At 40.6% G+C, this 18,125-nt stretch overlaps 1 protein-coding gene across 1 annotated transcript; it reads right to left on the reverse strand.

Moving 5' to 3' along the window:
* Positions 1-4,701: 4,701 nt before the first annotated feature.
* LOC134965278 (paraneoplastic antigen Ma1 homolog) lies at positions 4,702-17,128 on the reverse strand. Its single transcript, XM_063941763.1, has 2 exons — positions 17,035-17,128; positions 4,702-5,531 (listed from the first exon to the last, which is right to left on the reverse strand). Exons 1-2 carry the CDS (start codon positions 17,126-17,128, stop codon positions 4,702-4,704), a joined length of 924 nt encoding a protein of 307 aa, XP_063797833.1.
* Positions 17,129-18,125: the final 997 nt, after the last annotated feature.

Below are 18,125 nucleotides of genomic sequence, written 5' to 3' on the forward strand. Positions count from 1 at the left end.
TTTCTGTCAATATTAGTATAGGGGCTACACTCTCCCCCTGGGGATTCCATTTTACCCTTATCATGTGCAAATGGGAATCCCCATCATGTATTTATAAGCTCCACAGAGTACATTATACTACATAACTCTACCCCTGTTCTATTCCATATCCGAAATAAGGCCATGACATTACTACATTAGGATGGATCGTCAGAGGTATCTCCGTGGGCATACCCAAACGGTCATAGGTAAGTATACGGGGTGGTTTTCTTATTCGCTGGGGTCTGGGTGAGTTGTCCCGTGGAAGTAGGATAGAGTCACCCCTAGTATCGTATTCATCATTAACAAATCTTCTAATAGGACTAATATGATCCTCTTTGTCCCAATGACTCTCCCCCAATTCCACATTCGGATTTCCATCTATATAGTTTACTTCCCCTTCTGGAGCAGTTGAAGGTAAATCAGGTTGGCCCCCTGTGGATAACATTGTATTACCAGCATCTATATATGCCTTGTCTTGATAATATATCCCACTTCCAAAGGTTTCATCCTCTTGACTACTATCCTCTTCTTCGGGGTAGGTAGTCAACAATGTTGAGGTTGCAGGTGAGGTTTTGTATTGCCCAGGAGGAGATCCCATCTTTGACTCATCCCATCTAATGTTTTGGGCAATAGGTAATATATGTTGTCTGTGATAAGTTACTACAGCTCCGTCTCCCTTCTCCGGTATGAGCTGATATACGGGTATATTAGGTAGTTGCTTCACTACTATATATGGATCTGTTTTCCATCTATTCTTAAGCTTCTGCCTTCTGGGGACTCCTAGCAATTCAATCAATACCCTGTCCCCGGGTTGCAAGCAATGTTCTACTACTTTATGATCGTGTTGGATCTTATTTTTCTTCCCCATTTTATCTGCATTATTTCGAGCCAGTGTATAAGCTTCTTGTAATTGTTGCTTTAATTGTCTCAGATAATGTGAATGGGAACCCCAGGTAGGAGGGTTGATTTGCGTAGGTAAACACACATCTATAGGTAACCTTGCTTCTCTACCAAACATAAGTAGGTACGGACTATACCCAGTCGCCTCATTCCGTGTACAATTATAGGCATGAACTAGATATGTAATGTGTTGCTTCCATAACCTCTTTTGTTTATCATTCAAAGTTCCCAGCATATTTAATAACGTCCGGTTGAATCTTTCGGGTTGCGGATCCCCCTGCGGATGGTACGGTGTAGTTCGGGATTTTCTTATACCGCAACAGTAGCACAATTATTTAATTAAGTTGCTTTCAAACTCCCTTCCTTGGTCGGAATGAATTCGGGCAGGCAGCCCATAATGTACGAAAAATTTATCCCATAGTGTACGAGCCACCGTCACTGCCCTTTGATTTACCGTAACATAGGCTTGTGCATACCTGGTAAAGTGATCAGTGACAACTAAGACATTACTTTCGCGTCCATCAGGGCCTTCTAGGGATAAGAAATCGATACACACTAAATCGAAGGGCCCTGCGCTCTTTAAGTTGATAAGAGGTGCTGCATTGCCAGGTACCGTTTTCCTTAGTATACAGTTTCCACATGATTTACAGAACTGTTCGACATCCCTCTTCATTAATGGCCAAAAAAATCTCTCAGCTATCAATCCCAGGGTCTTTTCTTGTCCTACATGACCATGATGATTATGTAACTCAACCAATACCATAGATTTATATTTAGCCGGTAACACTATCTGTAATCGAGTAGTGCCTGCTATGTTTCGGGTTGTCCTATAAATCACCCCTTTCCTTATCTTTAGTCACTTGATCTGTCGCCACAACACTCTAGTTTCCCTAGATAGTCCAGAACAGGAGATCAACTGCTTTGAGTTTTCTAAGTACTTATATATAGGACCAATATGAGTATCATCCCTTTGCTCTTGAGCTAATTGGTCCTGCGACACCATTTCCAATCCTTCCATGGCTGAAGGGCTCAATCTATGATATTGAGAAGGTATTGCCTGTGCCGAAGCCCCTGTATTAATGATCCCCACTAAAGGAGCAATTGGGTTTACTCTAACCCATTGACATAGTCCTCTTACTTCAGCAGCTGGTACCTCGAGCCATTCTTCCAGGTTTGAGGACACTTCATCGTGAGCTATCCTAGACAATGAATCCGCATCCTGATTGTTGACACCAGGTCGATACTTGATGGTAAAGTGGTAGTTAGACAGAGCCGCTAACCAGCGATGACCCGTAGCATCTAGTTTGGCAGTTGACTGAATGTATGTTAACGGATTATTATCCGTATGTACTGTGAAAGAGGCTCTGTACAAATAGTCGTGAAATTTTTCACTAATTGCCCACTTCAAGGCCAAAAATTCTAATTTGTGAGCGGGATAATTCCTTTCACTTCCCGATAAACCCCTGCTGACGTATGCAATTGGTCTGAGTTGATCCTCTCTCCATTGGTACAATACTCCTCCAAGGCCCTCTAAGGAGGCATCAATATGTACCTCAAATGGAAGCTCCGGATCAGCATAAGCTAGCACAGGCGACTGCGACAGTTGTTCTTTGAGATTATTGAATGCGTCTTCACATGCCTCATTCCACCTATCCCCAAAGGGTTCTCTTGGACAAAAGTATTCCATTTTCTTTTGATAATTCAGCCGTCCTTTAGTAGCTATGGGGGGATATCCTTTGGTCAGATTTGTCAATGGTCAGGCTATTTTAGAATATTTAGGTACAAATTTCCTATAATAGCCACAAAACCCTAAAAAGGATCGCAATTCTTTAAGAGTGTTTGGTCGTGGCCAATTCTTAACAGTGGCTACCTTATCCGGATCGGTGGCTATCCCCTGTCTACTAACAATATGCCCCAGATACTTCACCATGGACCGGCATAGCTGGCATTTCTCAATGGATAGTTTCAATCCTCGCCGTTGAAGTCGGTCCAATACTTTCAAGAGCCTCTCATTGTGTTCTTCCAATGTTTTACCAAAGACTATGATGTCATCTAAATAAACTAGGACCTCGCGGTAGCATATGTCGCCCACCGTTTTTTCCATGGTCCGCTGAAAAGTGGCCGGCGCTCCTGTTATACCCTGGGGCATTTTTAAGAATTCGAAAAATCCAATGGGACATATGAAAGCAGTCTTGGCTCTATCACTGGCGCACATTGGGATTTGATAATACCCACAACGTAAATCTAGTACGGAAAACCATTGACTTCCTTGTAAACAGTCCAGAGCTTCTTCAATCTTTGGGACAGTGTATTGGTCTGGTATAGTACGTTGATTTAATGTCCTATAATCAATGCACAGCCGGATCTCTCCACTCTTCTTTCTTGCAACCACAATGGGGGAGGCATATTGACTTTCCGAATCAGCAATCACCTGATTCTCTAAAAGGTTACGCAAATGAGTCCTTACGTCTTCAAAATCAGCGGGGGCCAATCGACGAGATCGCTCCCTGAAGGGGGTCTCGTCAGACAGTTTAATCCGATGTTCTACATCCTTTGCGGTCCCTAGATCCCACTCACTTTGTGAAAATACTGTATCTCTCTGCTGTAATTGTTCTAATAGTATAGATCGGTTGTGGGGATCTATGTCACTCCCTTGGAAACAGGACTCCAGTTTTCCCACTAATGACTCTAAAAGGTTAATAGCCACCCTTTTGCAAGGGATCACATCTCCTTCCGATCGACTCTTCTCGACTACCCAACTTTTCATTGTTTGCTTATCACACCACTTAATTAGGCTTTTAAACATGTTGGTATTGGTCTCTACAATAACAGGTAACTCCCCGTTGTCACCAGGGGAGTCTGGACAAACCAATGCTACAAAGGGGACTGTTTCATTAGGGGATATCAGTCCAGGCTCGAATGTGATTTGTGTGATGATATATCCCAAATACGGGTACTTTTGCTCGCTCAATCCCCATATTGTGAGCCCACTCAGCGGGTGTATGGGTACATCTCTAAGGTAATTATGGTACCAAGTTTCAAAAACAATGGAAATTTGTGAGCCACTATCTAACAGAACATTACAGACATGTCCATTAATCATAGCCTTGGCCCTAGGTGCATTGCCCATCAGAGTCTCCGGAATCTCCGAGGACCACTGAGCACTCCCCATGGCATGAACGATAATTACTGGGGAGCCTGTGAGGGGTTCACAGCACTCCCGTTGGAGTTTTCCAACTGTAAATTTATCCTCTGAGAGTTGCTGTTACTTCCATTCCTCCGGGTACTGTTTCCGTTCATCGGGCATTCGAATGACCTGTGACCAGCTTGTCCACAGCTACAGCAAATTATGGGAGGGCGGTTCTCTCTTCTTGCCCTCACTCCCCGATCAAATCCCTGTATAGACACCGGACTATAGGGATTAACAGTCTGAAGTGCTATTAACTGTTCCAGTTTCTTATTCTGTTCTTCCATGAGCTTCAACAACCTTTCATCAATGGATGGGGGTTCATTAGCTGGTATCACTACTTTTACCTTCTTGATGGTTTTCTCCCTATTCTCAATTTGTACCTCCTCTAATTTCACTTCTCTAACTAGTTCATTCAACGTAGGGGCCCGGGCAGCCGACATGGTGCACCTTAATCTTTGTGCTACCGGATTGTTAGTTAACGCTCCTTTTAGTACTTGTGTCAATCTCCGACTATCCACAGTATCTTTATCGATGCCCCCTTTGTCCACTATTTTATAAATAAGTCTATCTACCCTGTACACATAGTGAGTCTATGTTTCTCCCAGATCTTGATAAGTATGGTTCAGTCGAGCTAACAAATCCCTGACATCTTCCATGGTGCCAAAAGAAAAGTCCAATGCCTCCAGATAGTCTTTCAAGGTGGCTGTTGGGTTGCTTCTTCTGGTAGCTTGAATTACCCCCATAGCTGGCCCCCTCAGACTTTCCACCACCCTCTGGCGTTTGACATGGTCAGGGCATTGCCATTCTTCTGAATGTTGGGTGGCCGCCTCCCTCCACAATTCGTAAGTCTCCTCTCCAGCTGGAATAGGGGTGATTCCTGAAAATATCCTAAGGCGTCGATATCCCCCTTCAAAGTGCCATCTTTCCAAATGACTAACCATTTTGCCCACTACTGTATCCACTTGACTCTCTATTGCATCCTCCCGTTGATGGGGTACCTCGGTATCAGTCAAGGGTGGAATAACGGGGTCCCCCGTAACTAATATATTGGGCTCCCCAGTACCCAGTTCTTCACACGGGATATCTGTTCCGGTCCCGCTGCTTTTCCGTTCCGGCCATACCACATGTACTTTCCACCCAGGTACTCCCTCCACTACCACCATACTTGGAAGCAACACTGGGTCTAGCAAGTTCTTATTGTTGATTAACACAGCGGTGATATTACCATTTAACCCTTTCCATTTATCCACAATACATGGATCGCTAACTCCATACAGAAACTTGACTGAATTAATGATACTATCATCGCTTGCATCAGTCAAATTTCCAGTTAATCCAAAACTGCTTTCCACATTTATCTCCTTTTCTCTACACCAACGGAATATATCTTCTTTTCTTACTCCTGCCCTCCTACCTAGCACTAAACAAGAGACTTAGTATTCAGGATCTCAGCAGTGCCTCCAAATGTAACCCTCTCCAACTCGTATCTACCTTTGATACCAGAGTTACTAAGTATTACCAATAGCAGTGCCTCCACCCAAGCTAATTTTATCGGTTAGATATAGTTGGGCTAACTTGGGAAAGCCCTTAGGTAATGTTTCCCTTTACCTTGACAATGATCGTAAATGGTCAGTGGGCTGTATACACCTACCCAATTTGATTCAAATATTGGTCTTCTGTGTTTTCCAGATCCTCTTCTGACTCTCTTTTCCAGGAATCCAGAATAACGGTAAGTGTTATCTTATAATAACTACCATACCCCTTATTAGTGAATAACTATGTCACTTTTATTATAAGATTATATTAATTTCTAACGATAATGTGATATATGTAGAATCAATATTTTTCCTCCCCCTATTCTATACAATTAAATTGCATGCATCACAAAAAACTTAAACACCCCCTCTGTGAAGGAAAAGTACAGAGGTAGTCGCTGCGATTATCTTAAATAATATTATTCTAATAGTCTATAATAATATACCGCTGGTGCACTTGGTGGGGCCCATGCGACATTGATTACTCAAACGTAGGTAGATTGGGTTCTACTCCTTAACTCAGCTTCCTGTATTGAAGGGATCATGTAATACTTCTCTAATAGGTAATGTTACTTCACTGTCCATAGTCTATGAAGAGTACAATACGGTTAGATATAGTAGTAGTACTATTAATAGGACAGAAGTCTGATCCCTCTTTTCCACTGTTCCACCGCTGCAAAGAGCACCCTATTCACAGGCTACCCAGTGCTCCTCCCTGCTTTTCAGTCAGGATAGAATATATTAGAATAGCAATATGTTCCATACACTCTGCTATATTTTATATATATCTCCTGGAGGTCAAAGTCTTGTCATTTATCTTGAGTGTGCCTTCGTTATCACTTCTGATGTAGTATTTCAATTGTTAATTCCTCAATTAATAGATCCCCGCAGAATTGATAAATTAGGCAGAAAATGGGAAAAGGAGGTTATTCTATTGTAGGTATAAGGCACAGATTCCTCTGCAGAGTGCTATTATAAATAATTCATTAACTATGAAGGAAGCTCGGAATGTGAAATCCTTTGAATCGCTGTATTTACTCCGGGAGCTATAAAGGAGGGGCTGTCGCTAGTTATTCACAGTCATAGCAGCAACCTCCTCCCTTTTTAAGCCATTTGGAGGTGAACTTTGTAATGCACTCCTCAATGTATACAGTAAAGTTGATACTTTAGAATAGCCACACTACTAGTGTATATCTGTATATAATCTATCAAGTACACGCTCCTGGCCACTGTCCCTGTCAGAAAAGTGCTAATTATGCTCCTGGACTCCTCCCCCGACTGGCAGGCACGGAAATAATAAGGCAGGAAATGGTGTCCCTGAAGCTCTCTAAATGTCCTCCTCTAATGCGCTTCCACCCTTCTCTTGATGACCACAGCCATCACCCTCTAAGCAGCTTTACCTTTTCGGATTTATATGCCAGCTCTACCGCTAATCTCAGATATACTTCTTACCGAGATAGTCCGCAGCGGGAGCTGAAGTGCAGGCGGCTGTGCGCTCAGGTGAATGGCGGGGTAAGTTGCCGGGCGCTCCGGTGAATGGCGGGGTGAGGTGCTGGGCTCTCCGGTGAAGGTCTGTGTGAGGTGTTGGCTAGAATCCTTATCCACTCGTCACTATGAGTACCGTGGTATACACTCCGGTCCTCCTCCGGCTCACTAGTCCCGTCTTGTCTTCTATCTTGCTCCGGCAGAGAATAGCTTTCTCACCACAGTCCGTGCGGTTTCTCCTCCGTCCGTCTCCGTTGCTCCCCCGTTCCTGTCTGCGACACCAACCATCGTTTTTCTCTCTCTTCCCTCGCGCTCTCCCCTCTCCTTGCACGAGGTGATTCTCGAAGTCTCTCTCAAGCCCCGCGTGCCCTTATATTCATATAAAAGTCCTGCGGTCCATATTGGTTCTTTTAGGTTTAATACACCTTGTACCCCCAGCCTCATTATACCATTAATATCAATACATATATATATATATACATTATATTTTCAGACTGGCATATTTTACCTAGTAATTTAATTTATATCAATTAATCATGGGTACATGTATTTATTTTATATCTCATGTTTTCTGTCAATATTAGTATAGGGGCTACATAAGTGTCAACATTGTAAATGTTAATTTGCTGTATAATGAAATTCTGAACCTGTAGACAATCAGACTATGTCGAAAATCATACATTCAAGTGTATGCTTTTGTTTTTATATAGAAAATGCCTACTCTGGCAAAACACTAATAAATAACATTCTAGAACTATTGCTTTCAGTGAGCTCATCATTCCTGAAACACATACACAATTGAGGTAAAGTAGGTGAGAAATCACACTTTAAAGCTTTGCCAATCACCAGTTCTGTTTAATGATGAGTGAAAATAGAAGTTAGATTGCAGGAGTGTGTTGTCATAAAACCTGAGAAGTGTAAACTGGGCTTCAAAGGTGACATCATTTGGAAAATTAAACTTGTTACTTAATAAACTTAGAAATTCGCCCACAACGGAAGAAGTGTTTTAATTTTCCAACCAATTGAAGCACTACAAATCGCTCCTTTAAAATAGTTCACCTATAGTTAAATCTAGCAATGGGGAATTATTACCTTGTACCAAACATTTATTTTTTTCTTTTGAATTAGATTTTTTTTTTTGCTCATTGTATTTACTAAAATATGTATACTTTATGGTTTCTGGAATACAAGATATATTTCAGAGCAATTAAGAAATATGTAAAATGGAAAGTACAGAAATGGTTCCACTGGACTTGTTCCTAGTTATATTACATTACTACTTATAATTCATTGGGGGGTTCATTTACCATTTATCCAGTTTTAGACCTGATCATTAGAATAACATACAGTATTGCCTTTGTTAATGAAAATAAATAATTATTTGTAGTCTGAGTGTATTGTTAATCACATGCAGGGACCTGTGATGTGTAATAATTTAAATGATAGCATTAGCAGTCACTTCACTTCTCTATCTGAATCCAGGCTCGCTACAGTGTATGTGCTGTCTGCTGACCATGCATGTGCAGTGGCCATTGCCAGGGAGGGTTCCTACAGAATCCTGTCCCAACTTTGGCAATCTGTAGCCCATAGGTCGGAGATGGCGTTAGCTGCAAAGCATTTTGGAGCTTGGTAAATCTGACAGCCTAGCAGCCCATGTAAAAACCTATGAAGACATTATCTGCTGGAGGAAATGTAGGGACAGTGGCAGATATTGGAGAAATCTGCTCTGGTCACTCATCATGACATCCTGGCGATCCTTAATATGTGTGGGTACCCACCAAAGACAGGTGTTTTCAGGGGATATCCCACATATATTATTTGATAAATAATCCCCTTAGTATGTTGTACAGCATAAATTAAATAAATGTAAATGTGCTTTATTAGGAGTTTTACTTTGTAATATCTATCTACTTACTCACAAAGGTGCGGCATATGTTATATGTGGACCACAGTATGATATGGCTTTTTAATATCGAACAAAAATTGGATGTGAAGTAAGTACATTGAAGTGAGGTAAGTTCAAAGGAAATTTGAGGAAAAATTACTTCACAGAAAGGGTAATGTATAAGTGCAATAGCCTTTTATCAATTTATCCATTATCAAAGAAGCGAGTCAGGAGAAGCATCCTGGCTCTGTAATGTCCCGATAATGGGGGTAATTCAGCCCCGATCACTCGCTAGCTGTTTTTTGCAGCCCTGCATTCACATAGTCGCTGCCTACCGGGGAGTATATTTTAGCTGTGCAAGTGTGCGATCGCATGTGCAGTCGAACGGTACAAAAACATTTTGTGCAGTTTCTGAGTAGCCCAGGACTTATTCAGCAGCTGCAATCACTTCAGCCTGTCCAGGACCGGAATTGATGTCAGACACCCGCCATGCAAACGCTTGGGATTGCCTGCGTTTTTCCAACCACTCCCAGAAAACGGTAAAAACACCATCTTCATGCTTGTATATCTGAGTCTCTCATCTCTCTCTGGCTACACTTTTCACACCCCAAGGAAGTTTGTCTGCAAATGTCTGTGATCCTTCTTCAATGCAAAATAACCTCTGTTAATTAGCTGAACTTCTGATTGCACACCTCCCCCTTTACCAGTTGATATAGTTGGAGCATTTAAGAGCAATATTATCAAGGCCTGCAGTCAGGACTTGGCCTGCTTGCAATTGTGAAGAATGCAATTGTTAAGAATATGATTTAAGAATGGAGTTAGAACCGGAGTTTGAACTGGATTTGGACTACGCTAAAATCTCGAATAATACAATTTCCCCAAATACTGCAACTCGGGACCATCATGTGGCCTCTCCTCACCTCTGCCTTGAGAACACCAGGACCAATGCCTGCTACTTCTCTGTCCAAGAACATCATGACTGCCCCCAAGACTACCCCTCAAGCTGAGCAGGGAACTGAGGGGCGTGCGCATCAGGACCAGATTTTGCTGGGTCAGTTCCATTGGACATTAGTGTGCACTCCACATTCTTACACCCACCCGCACTGCTCCCCACACTCTCACACACACCTGCACTGCTCTCATGAGACCAGGACATTTATCATTTTCACAAATTAATGTTTTCCTGCAAATGTGTCTTTCTCTTCTTTCTTCTTACAGGGTACTTTCCCCCCACTGTGTGCTATTCCTGTAATGTGTACCTCCATTGGTTGCACACCCTGCCAGCAGTAACCTACACAGTGCGCCTCACATGGCTGCCTCGGATGGTTCCTCCATGGGCAGGGTGTGCTTCATTTGGATCTTTCCATGCAGGGTGTAGCATACTCCTACACTCGTGTCAGCTTTCCCGTGAATGCATTTGGCCCTTGTATGGCTCATCTCCCACTGTGTAACCTTCGTAGTGCGCCCAACATGGCTGCCTCATCTGGTAAACTTGTGGATGGGATGAAAAATACATGGACCTGATGGTTTTTACTGGAACCCTACTCTGAACCTAAGGACTCTGCAATCTCCCCGTTTTGTGTTCTCTTCTAGGGGTGGACTATTCCACCCTGGGTAATCCTACGCAGAGCGCCTAAGATGGCTGCCGCACCTGGTACCTTGTGAGGGTGGAATACACAACCCCTGGAGGTTATTACCCAAAATGCTTACACCAACCCTGCATTATGCTTTTTTGTCTTTATTGTCTGTGTGGTTTATCTTTTGATGTAATACTTAAATCTTCTGTATTATGTGCATTGTTTGAGTTCTAGTTGGCGCCGCGGATGGCTGCCTCGGTGCTGCTCTGCCAAGCAGCCTTTGTGTTTAGTCCTACATGTATAATATGTCTAATATGTTGAGTCTATTGTACAGTTGCAATGTGCAGTATCAACTCATACGTGTAATGTGTGTAATGTATGCTATGTTCTTCCCCCTTCGTATGCTATGTATTCCCCCTTCATGTTGCTGCTTGGCGATGCATTGTACCACAAAGAATTCCTAGTGTACGTGAGTACACCTGGCCAATAAAGCTGATTCTGATTCTGATTTTATCAGAAATGGTGGAGGCTATCAGTGGCGTATCCTCCCCTTGGCCTGGATGCACTCTCAAGGGGCTCTGGAACAGGGGGGTCACCCAGTGGTGCCACCCGTGGCCAGGGGGTAAAACCGGATTAAGGGGGAGGTATGTGGGTTTGGTAACCTGGGCTCCCCTCGCCAGGAGCCAATAGAGCACACAGCTGCAATATCGGCACATAGCTGGAAATGTCACATGTGAAGTTGGGTGCTGTAAGATAGCACCACCCCGTCACACTGTCTGCTTTCTGCCATACCCATTGCTGGTGTTGGAGTCTCTAGAAGATGCTGCCTGCTGATCTCCCTGCCTGTCTCCGTCATGTTCTCCCAACTCACCAGCCCTCCCCCAGGGACTCTCCACTGATGCACTGATTGCGGTATGTGCGGCAGGGAGGCAGGGGGGATTCAGCACTGAAGTTTAGTCAGGGGGTGGGGGCACTGAGCACTGAAATCTTAGGCAGCACTAGTTGATCTCTATATGCTTGCTGGGTTTACCTATGATAAATATGACATTTAGGACACTGGTATTCTCATTAGGCACAGGGTAAGATGTGTGTGAGGCACCTGACAAGACCTCACTCCCTGGCATGTATCTCACTGCCCATCTATCAATGTAATCATGTACATTTTGTTTCAGAAATGTTCTTCCTGCTTTCCCTATTTAAAGTGGTGTAACAGGACGCAGTACCCAAGTGGGGGAGTGAAAACTGTATAAACATGGAAGACAATGTATGTACACTACTACAATGTGGGCCTAATGTGTAAAGGGTACTATTGTGTGGCATAATATACATAAGCCATACTTCTGTGTAGTATGATGTGAATACAGGACACTACTGTGTGGCATTGTTTAAATTGAGGGTACTATTGTATTGCCATGCCCATTCTGCATGAGACCATGCCCCTTTTTTACATGCATGCTGTTTCTGTTTAAAATAGATGGGGTGGGCGCCAGTCCCTTATATTGCAGGGGCGCTCGGACCCCTAGATATTCCCCTGGGGGCTAATATACTCCAGTATCCTCCAGAGTTTTGAGTACACAAATGATATAACGTATCTATATTATTTATATCATCTTTGTGTTATTCTAATTATTTTTATAGACAAAACTCACCACCAAATCATACATATGTGTACGTGTGCAAATCTGGCTCTGATACTAGCCAGTGCCGCAATCCATTTATCTCACAGCACCTCACTGCATCAGAGCAATTTAAACATGGTTGGTATATTCCTCCAATGAGGTAAGGATCCATTAGGATTGAGGTTACCAAAAAGTTAAAAAAAAGAGGCAGACTGGATGGACCAAGTTGTTCATATCTCCTGACAATTGTTATGTTTCTTTTGTTTCATATAAAGTTGTATTTGGTACCACAAGTTCCCCACATCACTGACAGAACATCTCACTATTACTCTATGCTGTCATATGCTGTTATTAACGTCTGTACTGTGGTTAATGTAGAAAGGATCAAAGTGGCTACATGCCGACATAGGAGCTGACTCACAGTTAATAGTTCTTGCAATTGTTTGCAAGAGGAGGGGAGGTTAGGGTTAGGCACCAAGCGAGGAGGATTAGGTTTAGGCAGAGGAGATGGGAGGGTTAGGGTTAGACACCACCAGGGAGGGTTAGTGTTAGGCACCACCGGAGAGGGTTAGACACCACCAGGGAGGGTTAGTGTTAGGCACCAAGCGGGGAGGGTTAGGTTTAGGCAGAGGAGAAGGGAGGGTTAGGGTTAGACACCACCAGGTAGGGTTAGTGTTAGGCACCACCGGGGAGGGTTAGGTTTAGGCACCACTGGGGAGGGTTAGGGTTAGACACCACCAGTGAGGGTTAGTGTTAGGCACCACCGGGGAGGGTTAGGTTCAGGCACCCACAAGGAAGGGTTAGGGTAGGGGGGCAGGGGCAGGTTAGGGTATTTTTTAGTCATGATTCGATGGTCGGGATGCCACTGTTGGTATTCTGATTGCTGGCATTCCATCCATCAGGATATCATACTGAACCCTGCATAAGTATCACAACATATAAAGCATCATATGAAAAGACTTTGTTCTTGTTACAATACATCGGAGAACCCATAATAAGGTCAAACACCAATACTTCCTTTTCTTTGTTTAAGTCTATACATAAATATATTTTTATTTCAAAGACCTACAGTATCAACTTTAATTTACTTATCTGATTCAGTGGAATGTTAAATATAATGTACATTTTTGTGTTTACAGTACACCTTTTTTATCTGTATGCTCTGATTACAGTATATGGTTATCTATATTTACTTGTTGTGTTCATGTTATAAGGAAAACTTTGAATAAATATTGGTTGATATGATTTAAACTGTTTGCGAAAAAGCTATATTGTCATCAGTTTTGTTTTGAAGGGTAAAATAAATAAATAGAACTTTCTTTCACAGAAGCTGACAAATACACAGGGATACAATCGCAAAAATAGGAACATATTTAACTATTTCAGCATACGGTACTATTGATTACTATTTTAAGCCACAGTGCCTGTAATTTTATTGTCTGAAATTTCTGAAATGTATATAGACATACTGTATATTGGTAAGACAACCAGAAAGTATATATATATATATATATATATAAAAACAAATACTCTCCCTCTGCGCTTTTACACAACAAGAAAATGGGGAATATAGATATGGCTGCCCAAATTCCGCTAAGACCCCTGTTAGGAGGGACTAAAAATAGAAATATGTAACAATAGAGGAATAGGCGCCCTTGGGATATACTTCCTCCCAATAATAAATAGGATTCAGCAGGAATCTCTAGACATGTATAAGTATATGTTTGCTCAATATTTTAGAGCATAAAAATCACATTAACATGTTCCATATAAAATTTATTAAAACATAAAAACACAAGCAATGGTACAGAGAATTAAGTATCCATCCTTAACAAATGACACCAAACAATTATAGAACAAATAGAAAATTGTTACGCCAATCTCTAAACTTGCTATAAGGAGAAGGAGGAGTCTGTAAAAGTTATTCTACTTGTCCTCTGTATAATTGTTTGGTGTCATTTGTTAAGGATGGATACTTATACATGTCTAGAGATTCCTGCTGAATCCTATTTATTATTGGGAGGAAGTATATCCCAAGGGCGCCTATTCCTCTATTGTTACATATTTCTATTTTTAGTCCCTCCTAACAGGGGTCTTAGCGGAATTTGGGCAGCCATATCTATATTCCCCATTTTCTTGTTGTGTAAAAGCGCAGAGGGAGAGTATTGACATTATGAACATTATCAACATTAGGATCATGTCAACATGATACGTTTCAACATTATGAATGTTGACAAAACATACAGACGCCTCCTCACAGATATATTCACCACATTCTGCATTTAGGCCAGGAATTTGTGCCCAGTCGCTACACAGAATTTTCACATCCTTGGCTGAAACACAGGGGTCAGTTCAACTAAGAGCCGTTAAAATATGTATGGGAAAGTTACAGGTGATGCAGGAAGCTGTTGCTGGTGTTAAGCACTTCTAATTGGAATAACCCATAGTGGCACAATTAGGGATGATTTCAAACATAGTCAAATGTGTCTTGTCCAGGTACCTGAGAAAGGTAACATGTATGATATTGGTTAAATACAATGTAAGTTAGAGCAAATTAAGCTTTATTCACAATTTAGAATGGATGATTCGATAATAAATGCCGTAACTTTAGCAATTGAAAGAAAAAACATACAGCAATTCAGTTTCTAGGATGTGTTATAAACTATATATATATATATATATATATATATATACTGGTTGAGTATCCCTTATCCAAAATGCTTGGGACCAGAGGTATTTTGGATATCGGATTTTTCCGTATTTTGGAATAATTGCATACCATAATGAAATATCATGGCAATGGGACCTAAATCTAAGCACATAATACATTTATGTCACATATGCACCTTATACACACAGCCTGAAGGTAATTTTAGCCAATATTTTTTGTAACTTTGTGCATTGAACAAAGTGTATCTACATTCACACAATTCATTTATGTTTCATATACACATTATATACACAGTCTGAAGGTCATTTAATACAATATTTTTAATAACTGTGTGTATTAAACAAAGTTTGTGTACATTGAGCCATCAGAAAACAAAAGTTTCACTGTCTCACTCTCGCTCAAAAAAGTCTGTATTTCGGAATATTCCGTATTTCGGATATTTGGATATGGGATACTCAACCTGTATATATATATATATATATATATATATATATGTAACAATAGAGGAATAGGCGCCCTTGGGATATACTTCCTCCCAATAATAAATAGGATTCAGCAGGAATCTCTAGACATGTATAAGTATATGTTTGCTCAATATTTTAGAGCATAAAAATCACATTAACATGTTCCATATAAAATTTATTAAAACATAAAAACACAAGCAATGGTACAGAGAATTAAGTATCCATCCTTAACAAATGACACCAAACAATTATACAGAGGACAAGTAGAATAACTATTACAGACTCCTCCTTCTCCTTATAGCAAGTTTAGAGATTGGCATAACAAATAGAAAATTGTTACGCCAATCTCTAAACTTGCTATAAGGAGAAGGAGGAGTCTGTAAAAGTTATTCTACTTGTCCTCTGTATAATTGTTTGGTGTCATTTGTTAAGGATGGATACTTAATTCTCTGTACCATTGCTTGTGTTTTTATGTTTTAATAAATTTTATATGGAACATGTTAATGTGATTTTTATGCTCTAAAATATTGAGCAAACATATACTTATACATGTCTAGAGATTCCTGCTGAATCCTATTTATTATTGGGAGGAAGTATATCCCAAGGGCGCCTATTCCTCTATTGTTACATATATATATATATATATATATATATATATATATATATATATATATATATATATACAGGTTGAGTATCCCATATCCAAATATCCGAAATACGGAATATTCCGAAATACAGACTTTTTTGAGCGAGAGTGAGACAGTGAAACTTTTGTTTTCTGATGGCTCAATGTACACAAACTTTGTTTAATACACACAGTTATTAAAAATATTGTATTAAATGACCTTCAGACTGTGTATATAATGTGTATATGAAACATAAATGAATTGTGTGAATGTAGATACACTTTGTTCAATGCACAAAGTTACAAAAAATATTGGCTAAAATTACCTTCAGGCTGTGTGTATAAGGTGCATATGTGACATAAATGTATTATGTGCTTAGATTTAGGTCCCATTGCCATGATATTTCATTATAGTATGCAATTATTCCAAAATACGGAAAAATCCGATATCCAAAATACCTCTGGTCCCAAGCATTTTGGATAAGGGATACTCAACCAGTATATATATATATATATATATATATATAGTTTATAACACATCCTAGAAACTGAATTGCTGTATGTTTTTTCTTTCAATTGCTAAAGTTACGGCATTTATTATCGAATCATCCATTCTAAATTGTGAATAAAGCTTAATTTGCTCTAACTTACATTGTATTTAACCAATATCATACATGTTACCTTTCTCAGGTACCTGGACAAGACACATTTGACTATGTTTGAAATCATCCCTAATTGTGCCACTATGGGTTATTCCAATTAGAAGTGCTTAACACCAGCAACAGCTTCCTGCATCACCTGTAACTTTCCCATACATATTTTAACGGCTCTTAGTTGAACTGACCCCTGTGTTTCAGCCAAGGATGTGAAAATTCTGTGTAGCGACTGGGCACAAATTCCTGGCCTAAATGCAGAATGTGGTGAATATATCTGTGAGGAGGCGTCTGTATGTTTTGTCAACATTCATAATGTTGAAACGTATCATGTTGACATGATCCTAATGTTGATAATGTTCATAATGTCAACAAAACAGTGGGTCCCAGGGGTATGGCAATCACTTACCTCTGTTCAACTTTGGCAGTGAAGCGGTGTCTTTTGGCTGTGGCAGTGTCAGTTGATGTGGTATTCCAGTATGCTCATCCTCATCCCTAACCATGCTTGTAACCCTCACCCTAACCCTATTCCTCCCCAGACAGCCTAACCCTAATGTCAGCATTCTGCAGAATGGAGGCATTTCACATGTCATCTTGACATTGTCACTGTCGGGAGTTTCATGTTGTCATGGACACTGCATCCCTTTAGGGATGCTTATCTCTATTTCTGCTGAAAGCTGTGCATGGTATGACTTATAATTGATGTACATCATGGTAGACATGGTACATGAAAGGCTTCACATGGAACAACATGCAGGATGGTAATACATACAATGTTAAAGGATTTTTCACTGTACAGTAGCTTGGTTTGGACAATTTCAATATTGATTTATCAGGTCCGACTGTTATTTAGCAGAATATATAACACTGGAGTATTGTGATGGAGTAACCTATTGCCTCCCTATACATGTTAATATACTGTAATTTAGCGTTCTTTATTTTACGTAAATAGCATGCATGACTGAGAAGTACTTTGCCTTTAACCCCATTCATTTCTTATTAATATATTTCTATTACGACTTATATTTTGCTGGTAAAGTTTTCATACTCTTGTATAACTTGCCTGCTTGTAAGCAGAAAGATCTTGCGTGCTGTAACGTGTCAACAAAGCGGTTACAATAAGAATTCAATGAACTGCAGAGAAAATGACACCAGTTTTAAACAATGCTTTCAATACATCAACCTAATTGACTCTGTTGTGGCCTAGATACTGCTTCCAAATGGAAAAAGATCTTCTAATAAGATGTCCTGCCAATCTGTGATTTGCTTAAAAATAGCAAAAGCAATTAAATGAAGACAGACATGCTTGTTTCCTTCAAATGTAGCTGTTATTTAGCAAATAAGGTGAGGACCAGGTCAAGGCTGAAAACCAGATTAGCTGTTGTATATTAAATGATAACTGATCTGATCATTAAACTAAAATCTGGTTAAGACAGGGTTCCTTGAAACTGATTCATTAAATAGCATGAGACTTGCCCTCAAATTATGTGGAAAATATAC

The sequence above is a fragment of the Pseudophryne corroboree genome, chromosome 10 (genome assembly GCF_028390025.1).
Source record: "Pseudophryne corroboree isolate aPseCor3 chromosome 10, aPseCor3.hap2, whole genome shotgun sequence".
NCBI lineage: Eukaryota > Metazoa > Chordata > Amphibia > Anura > Myobatrachidae > Pseudophryne > Pseudophryne corroboree.

What these genes read in the sequence shown, in the direction of transcription:
- LOC134965278 (XM_063941763.1), bottom strand. Translation starts at nt 17,128, where the DNA reads ATGGTTAGGGATGAGGATGAGCATACTGGAATACCACATCAACTGACA. An exon ending in ACTGCCAAAGTTGAACAGAG is followed by an intron (nt 5,532 to 17,034) that starts GTAAGTGATTGC and finishes TCTCTTGTTTAG; the next exon opens with TGCTAGGTAGGAGGGCAGGA.